This window comes from Apus apus, chromosome 23 (genome assembly GCF_020740795.1).
Source record: "Apus apus isolate bApuApu2 chromosome 23, bApuApu2.pri.cur, whole genome shotgun sequence".
NCBI classification, from domain to species: domain Eukaryota; kingdom Metazoa; phylum Chordata; class Aves; order Apodiformes; family Apodidae; genus Apus; species Apus apus.
Window position 1 is genome coordinate 4,129,097 of NC_067304.1, and position 15,014 is coordinate 4,144,110.

At 55.1% G+C, this 15,014-nt stretch overlaps 1 protein-coding gene across 1 annotated transcript in view; it reads right to left on the reverse strand.

The window, feature by feature from the left end:
- Positions 1-7,827: 7,827 nt before the first annotated feature.
- Positions 7,828-15,014, reverse strand: part of LRRN2 (leucine rich repeat neuronal 2) — a 28,839-nt gene continuing 21,652 nt past the window's right edge. Inside the window, exon 2 of the mRNA XM_051639067.1 lies at positions 7,828-10,251. Coding sequence (XP_051495027.1) covers positions 7,869-10,013 — 2,145 coding nt within the window. The 5' untranslated portion in view covers positions 10,014-10,251 and the 3' untranslated portion in view covers positions 7,828-7,868. The remainder of the gene's footprint in view (positions 10,252-15,014) is intronic.

The following is a 15,014-nucleotide window of genomic DNA, read 5'->3' on the forward strand; positions in this document are numbered from 1 at the left end:
TGAGGATAGAAATGGCCACACAATTGGGAACTGGCATTGCTGGCCCAGCAGGTCTGAAGGAGGATTAAAAGGAACCAGCGTGAGATCCCGAGTCACTGGGGAAGAGGAGGGAAGTGCTGCAGGGGCTGAGCCATCTCCTGCCCGAGGGATGGGGAGCTGGAATCCACACACCCCTTCTGTTGCTGGAAAGCCAGACAGTTCTGTCTGTGCTTTGCCTCTCTGCCCGTGTTTCACCAGCTGACAGAGCTCTACCCCAGAAGAGCAGAGCCCTGCTGCCCGCCGAGGACACGGCCCCAGGGCCATCCCCACCCCTCAGCATCCCCGGCTCAGCCGGCAGGAGATCAGGAAGGATTATTTACCAGAGTGACTTAGCGAGATGCTTGAAGCAGCATGGAAATGTTTGCATGTTGCTCCGAGCGTGGGAACAGCTTCCCAAGTGCCAGCTATTGTTCCTCTGCTCGGGAAACCGTGTTCTTCAAGTCAGCATCACCAAGGAGAATGTGTGAGCGAGTTGGTGAACCCTCTACCATCCTCCTGGTGTTGCCATTCGCAGGGAGGGTTGTCACCCTGCTCACACAGCCCTTCCAGCTCTGCCTGTTACTCTCCTTTGTTATAAAGCTTCACTTTATCACAAGGTAACACCCTCACCTCTGCCCCTTGCTTGCAAAAGGGCGTTTTCTGCTCAGCCCCAGAAATACAACACGTTGCAGTCAGGCCTTGAAACTCTATGTATATAAAACCTCAACCCCAAAGGAACTGAGTGCCCAGGGAATGCATCACCCTGGCTGAGCACACAGGTCCAGGAACACTTTGCCATCCATCAGCTGTGCTATGGAAGGGGACAGTGAGTGTGGGAAGGTGCTGTGGGTTTTAGCTGGGAAGCTCCCACGAGTCCCCACTGTCCCTGTTAGAGGGATGGGCACAGCCTTGCTCACCCTCTCCTGCCTCCAACCCCACTGAGCTTCACCAAGCTCTGTGATGGGCTTTTCCCTGCCCTGGTGCTGAGCTCAGCCCCTGGCTACCAACTCTTAACTGTAAGTTTCCCTGTTTGTTTTTCTTGCAGGAGACCAAGCACAGCCCTGGGCAGCCCAAGGATGCTGGGGCAGAAAACTGGGGCCTGCCCTGGCTGCTCCCCCAGAGCTCCCCACAAGCTCTGCTCAGCTGCCTGGAGAAAGCAGTTTATTCCTGCCTTTGCAGATGGGGATATTTTATTTATCTCCTTGGTGACTTTATCTGGATTTGATGTTCTATAGGTGCCACTTTTAACTCTCTTCTCCTCCCTTTCTCTTAACCTTGTTTGTGCAGTCGCTGTGCCCAAATTAAATATTTACTGTTTTTACTGGTGAGCTTCCCAGTTCCCTTCCACTTCCCATTAAAGATTTACTAGGTGGGCATCAGCACTTCTCAAGGCCAACAAACCAGCCCTCCCTTGTTAGATATTTATTTGTAAGTGCTTCATTATCAAAGCTCAGCAGGTCACACCATAAATTAGATCTAAACCAGAGCAGCAGGCACTGGAGAGATGGAGCACAGTGACCTGCCAGGCAGACCCCTGTTCCCATCCCCAGGCCACATTGAGAGAGCACTTTCCTGCAATATAGGCAGAAACAGGGGACTGTCTCATCACTCTGCTGGAATATTTATAATTAGCCAACTTTTGAGATCAGTTTTTCATGGGGAAGGTTGTTGGGGTAATTCACGCTTCAAGCATCTTCCCTCCCTGTGAGCCAAGCCTGGGCTATTAGGAGTAATGAACTTTTTGCTAGTTACCTTTAGTGAACTAATAAATCTTTCATGCTAGCTGGAAATTTAATAATGGAAATTTAGTCGGTGACCTCAGAACTTGCAGAAAAAAGTGTGGGGGAAGCAGTTGGGGCCAAGCAGCAGGAGCAGAGCAGCAGGCAGGACTTCAGTGGCACAGCAGGTGAAGGAAGCCCAGAGCAGGCAGCTTGGGCAGCAGGGATGTGGAGAAGTGGGACGAGGAACTAGAGGACCCAGAAACCCCCACCTCCATGTGCTCAGCACAGCCTCAGAACCACTGAGGAACCAACAGGATTTCCCAACCCCCAAACTGGTGAGCTGAGGGGTGAAGAGGCCCCAGCAGCTCCTGGGCACTGCTGCAAGTCACGCTGCATTTCACTGCCAAGCAGGAGGAAAAAAAGCTCTTTTACCCCCCATTTTTTCCTCCCCACCACCCTGGGTGTTTTAGGAAGAGCCCAGAACTCAGCATCACTGACCTCCCTCCCCCCAAAAAACCACCAGGTTTTTTTCCCCCCCTTATCAGCAGCTGAGCTGCTGTCAGGGACCTGCATTATTTATCTGCTCAGTAACATTTACTGGGATCTAGTGTTTAATAACTGTCACTCCAATATATCTTTTCTTAATCCCCTCAGATCTGTCGCTGTGGCAATTTTAAATATTTATCAACACAGTTTGTGTGTTCACTGTTAAGGTTGCAATTTTCTTGTAATTAAAGATTTACAAGACACTGCTGAAGATTTAGAAAGGATTGGCAAACATCAAAGCTGTTTGGTATTCATACCAGAAATCACCAGCTCCCTGGAGCTGTTCCACAGGACCCCGAGACATGGGGGATGGTCTCAGCCCCCCCCTTTTTATATTTGGTTATTTTGCTGTTGTTTTTAAGCACTTTTGCTGGCTCCCACTGCAGAGGGGGGTGGTTTTGCCCCCCTTCATGGCTCCCTGACACAGCCAAGTCCATCCCAAAGCCTCGTATTCCTCAGGGCCCTCATCCAAGCCTGGGGAGACCCCCCCACCATGAGCTGCTTGAGGAAGGTCCCTGCCCACCCACTGCTCCCTGCTTGCACCAAGCTGGGCTCCTGCTGCTTATTCCCTATTAATATTCATTCCCCATCATCTTCAGCCCTGCCTGCCTTTCTCCCTCCTCCTGCCTCTCTTCCCATTTAGCCACATGCAAATCCAAACTCGGTCCTTCCCCTTCCCCCACTTAATGAAGATTTCATACGTCTCCAGGAGCAGGGAGGGTACTGGGGTGCCCCAGCACTGGGAACAGCCCCTGGGATGGGAAGGAAGCTCTGCCCTTTGGTGTCACTTGCCTCTCACTGCAACATCAGACCCCAGACACCTCAAAGTGCCACCCTGGGGGGACACACACAAGTTTATTTATTATTTAAACCCACCTGGTACAGGCAACAGGAGCCAGCAGGGAGCACCCACCTCTCACCAGGACCTGCAGCACCCATGGGCTGGTGTCTCCCACGATGCTGCTGCTGCTGTTGCCCATCCCCAAATCCTCACTTCTCCAGAGGCTCCTTGTGCCTTGGAACAAGTTCCAGCCCTGGGAAGGGAGCTGGGCTTCCCAAAACGCTCCCCAGCAGAACGAGAAGGCAAGAGCTGCCAGCCAGAACCACACAGGCAGAGCAGCTACAAGCAAAACAGCCCCTGGAGAGGCCAGCACTTTTCTAGCCTCAGCCAGCTCCAAACTGACCTGCTGCCTCCTCTCCTGCCCCGCTGCTTTTCTATCAGCCTGATTGTGGCCTCAATTGCCCACTTGAAAGCAGCTGAAGCCATTTGCTGGGGCTGGCTGGGCTGCTCTAGCAGGGGGCAGGAGCTGCTTCAGCTCGGAAGGGCTGGAAAAGGCAATGGGGAATAAATGAGCTGCAATCATTCCTCCTCTGTGACTCCTGCCTTCACCTCTTCTTCCTTACTTTGGTGACAGAAAAGCCAAATAAGTGCTTTTCTGCTGACCCCTTGGAAGGGGAAAAGGAACTAAGGGCTGTAAGTCACTAAGTGGCAGCTCCGTGCCTCAGTTTCCCTAGAAAAGGTGGTAAAGGAGGAAGGGGAAGAGGGGATGAAGGGTTTGGAAGGAGAGCTGCTTGCTGTGGAGATTGACAGGTAGATTTTCCTGAAGGCTTTGAAAGCTGCACCTGCTTCATCATAATGGCATCATGCATATGGATAACACGGCTGACATTTCCCAGGGAGGTCAGGGGGTTCAATTTAAATCATTTTTGAGGAAGTGCAGGAGAGAGAAAGAGAGGCCTGCTTTGATTCCCTAACGAACTAATAAATATCTGTCTCTCACCCTCCTCCTGGAGCCTGAAAGCCTCTGGTGCAGGCAGGGATGGGTGCTGGGGATGGGGCATCCCCCCTGCAGGGCCCTGGGCAGGTACAAGGGCTCTGCAAAAAAAAAAAAAAAAAAAGGACACGATGATGGAGCCACTTCAAAAATCAGTTTTATTAGGTGCTTAAAATAGAGCCTGGCACACAATGTTCTCATTTGGCTTCGTTGGGAGAAGCTGGGTTGCATGTGAGATCCAAGGTGGTAGTTGAGAAAGAGGAGGAGGAGGGGTAGAGGGCAGAAGAAGCAGGAATGAGAATTTTTACTGCTGTTCTCAAAGTGAAGGTAATAAAAAAACCCAACATTAAACCTGATGAACAGCTAAGGAAGAGTGGTTAATGGAAGGAACCAGGGGGGAGAGCTGGAGGAGAAGTGTTTCCCAAAAAAAGCCTTTGACATCCCAGGTGGATGGAGCGGGAGGACCAGGAGGTGGTGAAGGTCACCCCTGCTCACCTCCCCCCACCCACTGGGCCCCCCAGCACCCCTGGGCTCAGCTGGCAGCCCAGGAGAGATGTCAGGTGCTGGTGACAGTCTTTTGGGCTTGAGAAGTTTGGGAGCCTCTTCACTGGAGCCTCTCTTTGAGAGCTGCATCCCCCACGGAGCTGGGAAACGGAGGCTGCTGCCCCTGCTACCAGTAGAGCTGCTCAGTGCTTAATTACTTCTGCTACTTACAAAAAATAATGATCTTGTTTCTAAGTTGAGTTGTCCTGGCTCTTGCCATGCCTTTGTGGGTAGATTCAAGACCCCTCTAGTTGAGAGCATCCTGGGTCAGACACTCCTTTCCCCCTTCCCAAAGCATCTCTGGTTCCTGCCACATCCTTGTTCTCTGGGCTGGGAGATGAGACCCTGCAGAGTGAGCTGCTTCCCCTGGAAGGGAACTGAAGATGCAACTAGAGGCTAAAAAGCCCCATCCCCCCTGCCTTGCACCCCAAAATAACCCAGCCAAGCCTCCCCAGGAGCAGAACCCAGCCTGCAGGCAGAGGACGAGCTGTAAGTTGCCATCGGGAGCCCTGTAAAACTTTGCAGCCACTATAATTCACCTGGTGAGGTTCATTTTTGGCCCGACGCCTCTGGAGGAGGAGCATGAGCATCATCCTCCTGGGAGAGGAGCTCGATGCTGCAGGACAAGGTGCTCAGATCTCCCCTGCTCCTCCAGAGAGGCTTTAATTCCACCACCTGCCTTGGATGCTGCTGGTTGTTGGTCTCCATATGAGGAAGGGTCTCCGAGCAGACTGAATCTTGTCCCCCTGGATGACAGGGGACAGTGCTGGTGAGGCTCTGCCTGCAGCTGCTCCATCCAGGCTCAGGCATGGGAGACAGGAACCATTCAAGGAGCATTTCCTCTAGGATGGTGCCCAGGAAAGGCCGGTTGGTGCTTCAATAATGAATAACAACAACAATTAATAGTGTATGAGGAACCTATAGTGCTCTCAGCCAGTATCCTCAGAGGAGGGGAGGGGAGAGGAGCAATTCCCAGCAGACCTCCTGGTTTGGGGCAGGTGGGAGTGATTTTGCCACCCCCTTCTCCTGCTGGAGCACCCAGCAGAGAATTCCAGCAGCAGCTGAACCTTCACCTCCCGTCCCAGCCTGGCAGCTGCAGCCACGATAACCAGGATCAAAGTGGCTTTTTCTCTGCACCTACAAAAATTACAGCTTCTTAAGTGATTCAGTCCTGGCTTTGCTTGGGAGCTGGTGATGTTTCTGGCAGGGAATGGGACAGTGGAGGACAGGGGAGGTGCAGCAGCTCAGCCCCTGCGCCGCAGGATTCCATCAGGGACACGTTTCCACGGGGGAAATTTCTCAGCAACCATTCCCACGTGTTCCAGCAGCAATTTAGCCAAACCACAGGGGATGTATTTTGCATTTCGGTCTCCCCAGTGGACAAAAGGCAGGGGAGAAAGGCCGTTTCAGGCCCTGAGGGCTGCACACCTGAGCAGAGCCGGGGCTTTGCAGCCGCGTATTCAAAGCAGATCACGCCTCTAGTTCAGCAAAGTATTTAATCCTTCACTTCCAGCCGCTGCTCGGAGCCCCTGGAGAGCCAGCTGCATCCTGAGCACATGCTGAACACTTTGGTGAGCTGGGCGGGGCCAGGGGGGGAGCCCTTACCCCCCAAAATCATCACCCAGAGAAGGCACCGGAGCCGCTTCGTGTGCCCGGCTGAGCAGGGAAACATCTCACCTTGGCTGGAAGGGGAATGAGAAGTTCAAACTGCTTTTCACTGTGTCAAGGTTTTCTGGTCCCTCCAAAGCTCCCCCCCCCAGCAGGCAGCAGTCACACCAGCATCACACCACGTCTTCCCAGAGCCACTCTGGGGGTACCTGCACCCCCTGACACCCCCCAAGCCCTGGCTGGGATGGATTATTTTAGCCTTTCCCATGGAAAACTCCCAAGGAAGGTGCTTGGGCGGGCTCTGGATGCACCAGTGCCCACACCAGGGCTGTGCCAGGGTCAGGGGTGTTGACAAAGGCACATTTTGTTCAGGGCTGCAGTTAAACCCACCCCAAAGTCCCCCTGCTGACAAGCAGGGATCAGGTTTGGACCCAAGGAACATGGGGGGAGGTTGTTCACACCAGCACAGAACCCAGCACAGGGGGGGCTGGTGCTGCCTCCAGGCACTTTCAGTTGTGATTTTAATTGTTGCTCAGAGAAAGCAGCAGCCACAGTCCTGGGGAGCAGGTTTTGAACCCTCCCCCCCCTCTCATCACAGCCATGGAGCTGCCACACAGGGACCATCCTGCAGAGCCTCCCAGGACCCCCCCACATCTGAAGCAAGGGGCTTCCTACCCTGAAGCCCCCCAGCTACACACCACCATACAAAGCATTGCCTTCCTTTTTTTTCCCTTTTATACAAAAACAGAAAAGCAAGAACTTCCCCCCCCCCCCCTCTTTTCTTCCCATTTTCCCTTTTTTTTTTTGTTTTGTTTTTGGTTTTGTTCTTTGACATGATCCACAAAGGTTTACAAAACAGCCTTGAGGTGACACTTGCAGGATACAATCTCAATCCCCTCTGGCAGGAGCCAGCCAGCCCCATGGGGATGCCAGTGATGGAACCTGTCACCATCACCATCTCCCTTTCTTCTGCCCAAAGTCCTTTCCTTTCCCCTCTGCTTCCCTCTGGGAGCAAACGACAGCGGGAAGGTGCTGGGGATGGGTTTGTGGTTGATGATCTGGGTGCTCAGAAAAAAAAAAACCAACAAACAAACAGCCACCACCCAACCCCAACAAACAAACAAGACACAAAAGAAGAACATGGATCCCAAAGGGAAAGGCCTTTTTTTTTTTTTTTTTGTATTTCCAAAACAGGGACTGTCCAGTGAAGGAGGTGACACTGCTTGGGGGGTATCTCCTGTTGCCAGGGGCACGTGGGGAAGGACTGATCTGCTGATCATCTGTATGGCTCTTCAACTGCCCAGGGAATTGTCCCCCTTGGGCTTTGGCCCCTCTGAGCCCCCCCCGGCCACCCAGTGGGTGCTTTTGGGAGCCAAGCACAGATCCAGACCCTACACATGGATCCAGACCCTGCCAGGACCATGAACGGGCTCTGCAAGCCCCATGGCCAGCTCTGCTCCTCACCACCTGCCGCTTCCACTCTTGGTCAAGTCCATGAAATTCCCTTTTTTTCCTTTGTTTTGTTGTTGTTTGTTTTGTTCGGTTTTTGCAGTTTAGTTGGGGTGGGGTTTGTGTCTTTTTTTTTTTGGTAAAAAATAAGTTTCTCCCTCCCCGCCCCCAAACCCCCCCTCAGTCAGCCCCACCAGCGCCTCAACCTTCAGCAATCCAGGGGGGCTGCTTGCACCTCCACGGCCAGGAGCTGCCCCCCACGTTGCCCCCAAGCCCAGGGGTGGGTGAGGGGGGGATAGACCACACGCACGGCCGTGGAGCCCTGGAGAAGCTCCCCAGCCCTGCTGGACTCTGTCCCGATGCCATAACGAGCCAGGAGGCTGGCAGCAAAGAGCAGCAGGCAAAGGACCAGCACGGTCAGGAGGCTCTGCCTGCTCTCCAGGAGCCAGTACCCGTGGGTGGCCTCTTTAGTCCTGGTGTTCACACAAGCCACCTTGGCCTGCAAGTCTACAAAGGCCACGTGGAGGCAAGCCCAGTATTCTGTGTCCTGGTGGAGCCGGGTGATGTTGTAGGTGTGGGTCCCCGTGGGGATCCTGGCCACATTGGTCATGTCCAAGTTGGAGCTAAGCAAGAAGCTGGACCAGGTGAGGTTGGAGGAGATGGTGTTGAGATGTGGCTTCCAGGCAACCAGGATGTGGTAGGCCTGGACATCCACCACCACCAGCTCCAGGCTGTCCTCACGGAGTGGGAAGGAGCGGTTGACCATCACGCTGACGCTCTTGGTGTCTGCCCCCAGGAGGTTGTGAGCCACGCAGGTGTACAGCCCAGCTTCCCCAGCAGAGATCCCATGGATCTCCAGCGTCCCTTCGGGGTGCACCCTGTACTTCTCATCTTCCACATAGGGGATCAGCTTCACCCCCAAAGGCGTGACCCAGTAGATCTCCGGGTCCGGCTCTGCCAGAGCTCGGCAATGCAAGGAGACGTTGTCACCATCCAGCACCTCGAGGTGGGAGGGGAAGCTCTTGGTGGAGATGAGAGGCAGGCACCGATCCGTCATCTCCCGGAAGGGGACATCCCTGATGTGTCTCCTCTTGAGCTCGGGGGGCTCAGCACAGAGGGTGGACTGGGGCTCGATGAAGCGGATGTGGTTCTCGGTGCTGTTGACCCAGCGGATGACGCAGTCGCAGCGGATGGGGTTGCCGTGGATGCTGATCTCCTGCAGCTTGGGCAGGGACTCCACCGTCTGCTTATGCAAGGCACTTAGGGCATTGTTGTTGAGCATGAGCGTTTCCAGATGGGGAAGGTGGTGGAAGGCGTTGGGGTGGATGAAGGACAGCTTGGGGTTGTTGGTCACGTCTAGCTTGGTCAGCTCGGGGAGGTTGATCAAGGCAAACTTGTCTATGGACACCAGCTCCTCCATGTTGTTGAGCCCCAGCTCTTTGAGGTGCAGCATGTTGGTGAAGTCGCTTTGCCTGACCCTCTGCAGTGGGTTTTTGTTCAGGTCCAGGAACTTGAGGCCAGGAACCTGCTGCAGCGCCCGCTTGGGGACGTTCATCAGCTTGTTGTCATAGAAAGAGAGGCTCTCCAGGCTCCTCAGCCCTTCCAGCGCGTAGTCTGAGATCTCCCTCAGGTTCATCCCGGCCAAAACCAAGCTCCGCAGGTTGGACAAGGGCCTGAAATTCATATCCAAGATTGCATCCACTCTGTTGCCTCCAATCATCAGGATCTCCAGGCTGGGGAGCATCTGGAACCAGTGGCTGTCGACCGTCCTCAGCAGGTTGGAGTTGAGGTGGAGGCGCAGCAGGTTGCTGAGGCCAGAGAAGGCGTGAGGAGCGATCCTGCGGAGCTGGTTGTGGTTCAGGTAGAGCTCCTGCAGGTTCCCCAGCCCGGGGAAGCTGCCATCAGGCAGCTCAGAAAGCTGGTTCTCCTCCAGGTGCAAGCTGAGCAGCTGGGGCATGCTCTTCAGGCCAAAGTCCCAGACATCAGAGAAGCTGTTCTGTGACAGGTCCAGCTCCGAGAGGTTTCTGAGATAGTCCACCTCGTTTTGCTCCAGCCTGGCAATATTGTTGCTTTGCAAGAGCAGGGTCTGGGTCCCCTCTGGCAGGTCTTCAGGCACAGCAGAGATGAACAGGTCATTGCAGTCCACGGTGGCAGCCTCCCTGTAGACAGAGCGGGGGGTGTACCAGGGTCTGATCTGGCAAACACACTGTGGGGGACATTTGACCTTCCAGGGCACGATGGGGATGGCAGTGGCAGCCACCACGCAGAGCAGAAGCGAGCTGGGTTGGAAGCATCTCATTTTTGGCTGGTGGGACCGGGTTCCTCCCAAGCAGGAAAGGCTCACGGGGCACATCCAGAGCAGGGTGTGGGGTGACAGCAGGCTGGGGACAGCATCCGTGGGAGAAGATGCTCCATGCGATCCCCTGGCACCCTTCAGCCCCAGGCTGCCCTGCCTGGCCCCCCCCACCCACAGCACACAACACCCAGGGGCAGGGCTGGCGCCTTCACTCAGAGCTTCCCCTTCTCTTCCTCCCCAGAGGATTCATTTTTCCACCCAGCTGCATCTTTCAGGTTCTTCCTCAAGGTAGTTCCTGAAAAAGGCCAGACAACAAGTTGTGTTAGAGGAGACCTCCCACCCGGGGTGAACAAGCACAGCAGAGAGGATAAACAGGCTGGGGAGGCAAAGCCCCACACCCAGGACCTCCAGCACCCACCAAGACAGACCAACGTGTCCACTTCATCTGTTTTAGATCCAGAGCTTCAGCAGTGCCCTCCATCCCAAGGGGCTTTGGGGGTAACCCAACCACAGATGCTCTAGAACAAAAATTCCCCCCAGCTCCTTTTAAAGCCCAGGGTGGGGTCAATTTCCTGGGAGCAGGAAACCTCGATTGGGCTCATTAGAAGCTCCTGGGGGAAGGCAGAAGCCCCTTAACCCCTTCCATGCTGGGTGGAAACATAGCCTTGACCCCTCGACTTGCACCCTTTTTGGGGAAGAGGGTTTGGGGTTCCTTGGAGGGGTGTTCAGGGGACACATCCCTGCCCCTCTCCCCTCCTGGCTGCAGGGCTCAGAGGAGCCAGAACCAGCAACCCCCTTTCCCTTTGAGTTTTTGTTTTGCTCCAGCTCTCCTGACCCACGCTGACACAAATCAAACCAAGCCCCAAAGCTTCTCCCTGTCTTAAAAGACTCTCACGCAGCAGGAAAAACATTAAAAAGCAGCCAGAGTAGGAAAAGAAAGTTTCTCTGCAAGCAGCTCTATTTTATCACCCTCTTGTTCTCCCTGTAAAGGGCTTCCAACCAAAGTTTATTCAGCACAGAGTCATCCAAGCCTTGCAGCAGAATTGATCCTGCACACTTCCCTCCTGGCCTGCTGGGAGGGCATTTGGCTTTTAAACCATCTCCTGGAGAAACAGCATTAAAGAAGAGGAAGGCTGTATTGATTTCTGCATCCTTCTGATGGACCCTCATCCTTCTTTTTAAGTGCACAAGCACTTCTGTGACTATAAATCTCTCCGGCCATTAAAATATTATAGAACCTTTTCTCCTTAAAAAAAAAAAAAAACAAAAACAAACAAAAAAAAACAACTATGGAGGAATCTTCTTTATTTCCTTAAGGCTGTGAAGAAGAGCCCAGAAAAAGCACCTTGTTCCAAACTCCATTTCACAGGGCAGACTCCCCAGCTCTGCTGCTGGGTGAGATGTCTGCAGGGTTGGGGTCTGTAATCAGGATTTATCACCCGTGCCCAGCACGGGGTGGGGTTGCAGCACTGCTGACCATGGGAAAGCCTGGGCACAGGATGATGCTCTAATAATACAGGGTTTTGTGTGACAGGATCAGAGCTTGTGGGGAAAAAAAAGTCATTTTTGGAAGCTCTGGGTATCAAACTTGGTACTTTGTGGTTTCAAATGGCACAGGGGCAAAGGGAACTGAGAGAGTGTCAGCTCTGTGTGGTCCCCAGGAGGACAGTCCTGGTGGGGGACAGAGCTGAGCCCCCTCTGCTGTGACAGCCCTTCTGCCTGGTGACAGCAGTGACACCCCAGGGACCTGTACCCTGAATTCCTGCAGCTCCGCCTCAGGGAGATGGGGAAGGTGAGGGCAGGAGATGTTTGTCTTTTCTCCATTAGCCAGTGAAGTCAGGCTCATGATTTCTTACTCAGGCAGGAGGGAACCCACAGTTCCCACCCAGACTCCTTCAGCCTTTTGTTGTGCTGCACCAGAGGTGGGTGGTGGGATGGACCCGCCTGTCCCACAGCTCCCACAGCCACCGTTTCATTCCTGTTGGTTTACTGGATCAAAAGCCTCCCCCGCCAGCCTGGGGAGCTGATGTGGGAGCCAGGACAGGGCCTGGGAGAGGGACAGGGGTCCCAGGAGAGACCCAGACCTCGAGGGCTCACGCAGGAGCCCAGCAGAGTCACCAGCAGGTTTGCAGTGATCCCTGTGCGTGCACAAACACACACAGACCCCAAATCCATCACGACTCCCCAGCAGCAGCAGAGCCCCCACCATGGCCCAAAAGCCCTTGTTTTCCCCCCAAACAGGCTCAGGGCTCAGAGCAAGACAGAAAAGCAGCTGGACCTGGGATGTGAGGCTAACAAATAGAGAGATCAGGCTGGAGAGGCAGCGGGGTTGGAGGCTAAGTGGTGTCTCCCGGGGAGCCCATTTCATCTCCTCTCCAAGACAGGCTGATTTGCTGCCTCTGTAGGCTCTGGGAAGATGCTGCCCAGGATAACGGGAGCCTTGGTGAAACCAGAAAGAAGAAGGGGGACAGTGAAGAGGAGGGGGGACATGGCCAGGCCGGGCTCCAGAGGTCACAGGTCCCACATTCCCACTCAGCCCAGGCTGCTATTTCAGGCTCTTCCTCAGTGTGGGCTGCAGGGTGGCAGGAGTGACAGCAGGGAGCTGGGTGACATTTCTGCTCCCAGTTTATTTTTTTTTTCCAAAAATGTAAAGCCAGGAGGCTGAAACACTTGCTGCAGTGCCCGGAACACTGGGAAATGGAAAATACCCCCAGTTTCCTTGGTTTTCCCACCCCTGGTCTCCACCCTGGGGATGCTGCTTGCCTGAGTTCCCAGCCTTTACCCAGTTCCTTTGTCTCCCTAAGGACTGTGAATTCTACCTTCAAGGCTGGATTTCTCCCAGGTGCAGATGTCCATCTGTCCTTCCCCACAGCCCTCTGTGAGTCTGACTGCAAAGAAGCTGGAGCTCTGGGATCCTTTGAGAAGGATTTAATCCAGAGGAGGTCCTCAAGGACACAGACACCAAGTGGCAGGGCCAGGCAGGGGAGCTGTCACATTGTGCCAAATGGCACCAGCCCGAATTTGCCACAAGCCCATGACATTGTCTGTGGTGTCATTTGCTGATGAGGGGCTCAAGACATCCCTTTCCATCCCAGCCAGGTGTGCCCCAGGATGGAGAGGGGGGTAGAGCAGAAAAACATGGAAGGAGAAGGAATAAGGGGGGATGAAAGCACCACAAGGAGATAAAGAAGGAGGACAAGAAGTGAAAAAGAGAAGGAAAGGGACAGAGACACTATTAGAGAATGGGGCTGGGAGAGGAAGAGGAGATGGGGAGCAGAGGAGGGATGGAGTGTCCAGTGCTGGGAGAGGGAATGTGGTTGTGGGAGCTGGTGGCAGAAACCCAGGGAAGGGGAAAAAAAGAAAGGAAAAAAAAAAAAGAAAAAAAAAAAAAAAAGAAAAGCAATGAGAATTGATGAGGCACAGAGAAGGGAAGAGTCTTTTCATCAGCAAGTTTGCTGGATGAAGCCAGGAGATAAATCACCCTGTGGAAGGAGCCTTGGTCTCAGTGCTTGCACCGGCTGCCTCTCTCCCTCTGTCATCTGTCTAATAGCCTGGCTTGGGGAGATGAATGGCTGCAGCTGAGCCCCAGCTCTCCGGCCCTTCCTTCCCTCTCCTGCCCTTCCCTGTCCTGCCTGCCCTTCCCTCTCCTGCCTGCCCTTCCCTCTCCTGCCTGCCCTTCCCTCTCCTGCCCTTCCTTCCCTCTCTTTCCTGCCCTTCTTTCCCACTCCTGCTTTTGCTTCCCACTCCTGCCCTTCCCTCTCCTGCCCTTCCTTCCCACTCCTGCCTTTGCTTCCCTCTCCTGCCCTTCCTTCCCACTCCTGCCCTTCCCACTCCTGCCTTTGCTTCCCTCTCCTGCCCTTCCTTCCCACTCCTGCCCTTCCTTCCCTCTCCTGCCCTTCCTTCCCTCTCCTGCCTTTCCTTCCCTCTCCTGCTCTTCCTTCCCTCTCCTGCCTTTCCTTCCCCCTCCTGCTCTTCCTTCCCTCTCCTGCCTTTCCTTCCCTCTCCTGCCCTTCCTTCCCACTCCTGCCCTTCCTTCCCACTCCTGCCTTTGCTTCCCTCTCCTGCCCTTCCTTCCCACTCCTGCCCTTCCTTCCCTCTCCTGCCCTTCCTTCCCACTCCTGCCTTTGCTTCCCTCTCCTGCCCTTCCTTCCCACTCCTGCCCTTCCTTCCCTCTCCTGCCCTTCCTTCCCCCTCCTGCTCTTCCTTCCCACTCCTGCCCTTCCTTCCCACTCCTGCCCTTCCTTCCCTCTCCTGCCCTTCCTTCCCTCTCCTGCCTTTCCTTCCCCCTCCTGCTCTTCCTTCCCTCTCCTGCCTTTCCTTCCCCCTCCTGCTCTTCCTTCCCTCTCCTGCCTTTCCTTCCCTCTCCTGCTCTTCCTTCCCTCTCCTGCCTTTCCTTCCCCCTCCTGCCCTTCCCTCTCCCTCACCGCAGCCCCGAGTGCCCGATGCATCCCCAGCACCCAGCCGGGCGGCAGGCGATGGGCAGCCCCTGCACTGGGGGGGGGTGGGGGTTTGGGGCGGTGCGGGCAGGACCACGGGGGGTCTTGGCTGGGAAAAGCCGGGAGAGGAACCGTGTTCAGCCCCGGGCTCCTCCCAGCCCCGTCCCCGAGGGGCAGCGCTCCCGCAGCCGCGTCCCCACGGGGGAGCAGACGCCCCAGCCCGCGCTGCATCTCCCCAGGGGCCACCAGCTCCTGCCGAGCGCCCTTCCCGGGTGGTGGCTTCAAGCAGGCAGAGCTCACAGCAGCCTGTGACAGCCACGGCTCTCGAAGCTTTCCAGCCCTGCTGCACTTCGGCGGCTGCTCAGCCTTCACGTCCCTGTCACCGGCCCTGCCAGCTCCTGGTGGAGGCAGATGAGAAGTGGCAGTTGGATGCTGCGGGAAAATCCTCCCCCGACCCCTCCCCTTGCCCCAGTCCCTGCTGCTTTGTTTTTTGCTTTGCTCTTTTCGGTGGCACAACTGAAATCTGCAGCCAGCCCTGGGGAGAGGAGTCGGCAGCAGAGAGCTGGCTCTGCTGAGGGCAGGATCCATCCTGCCCGGGCTGGGAGGATGAGCATGATCCCGG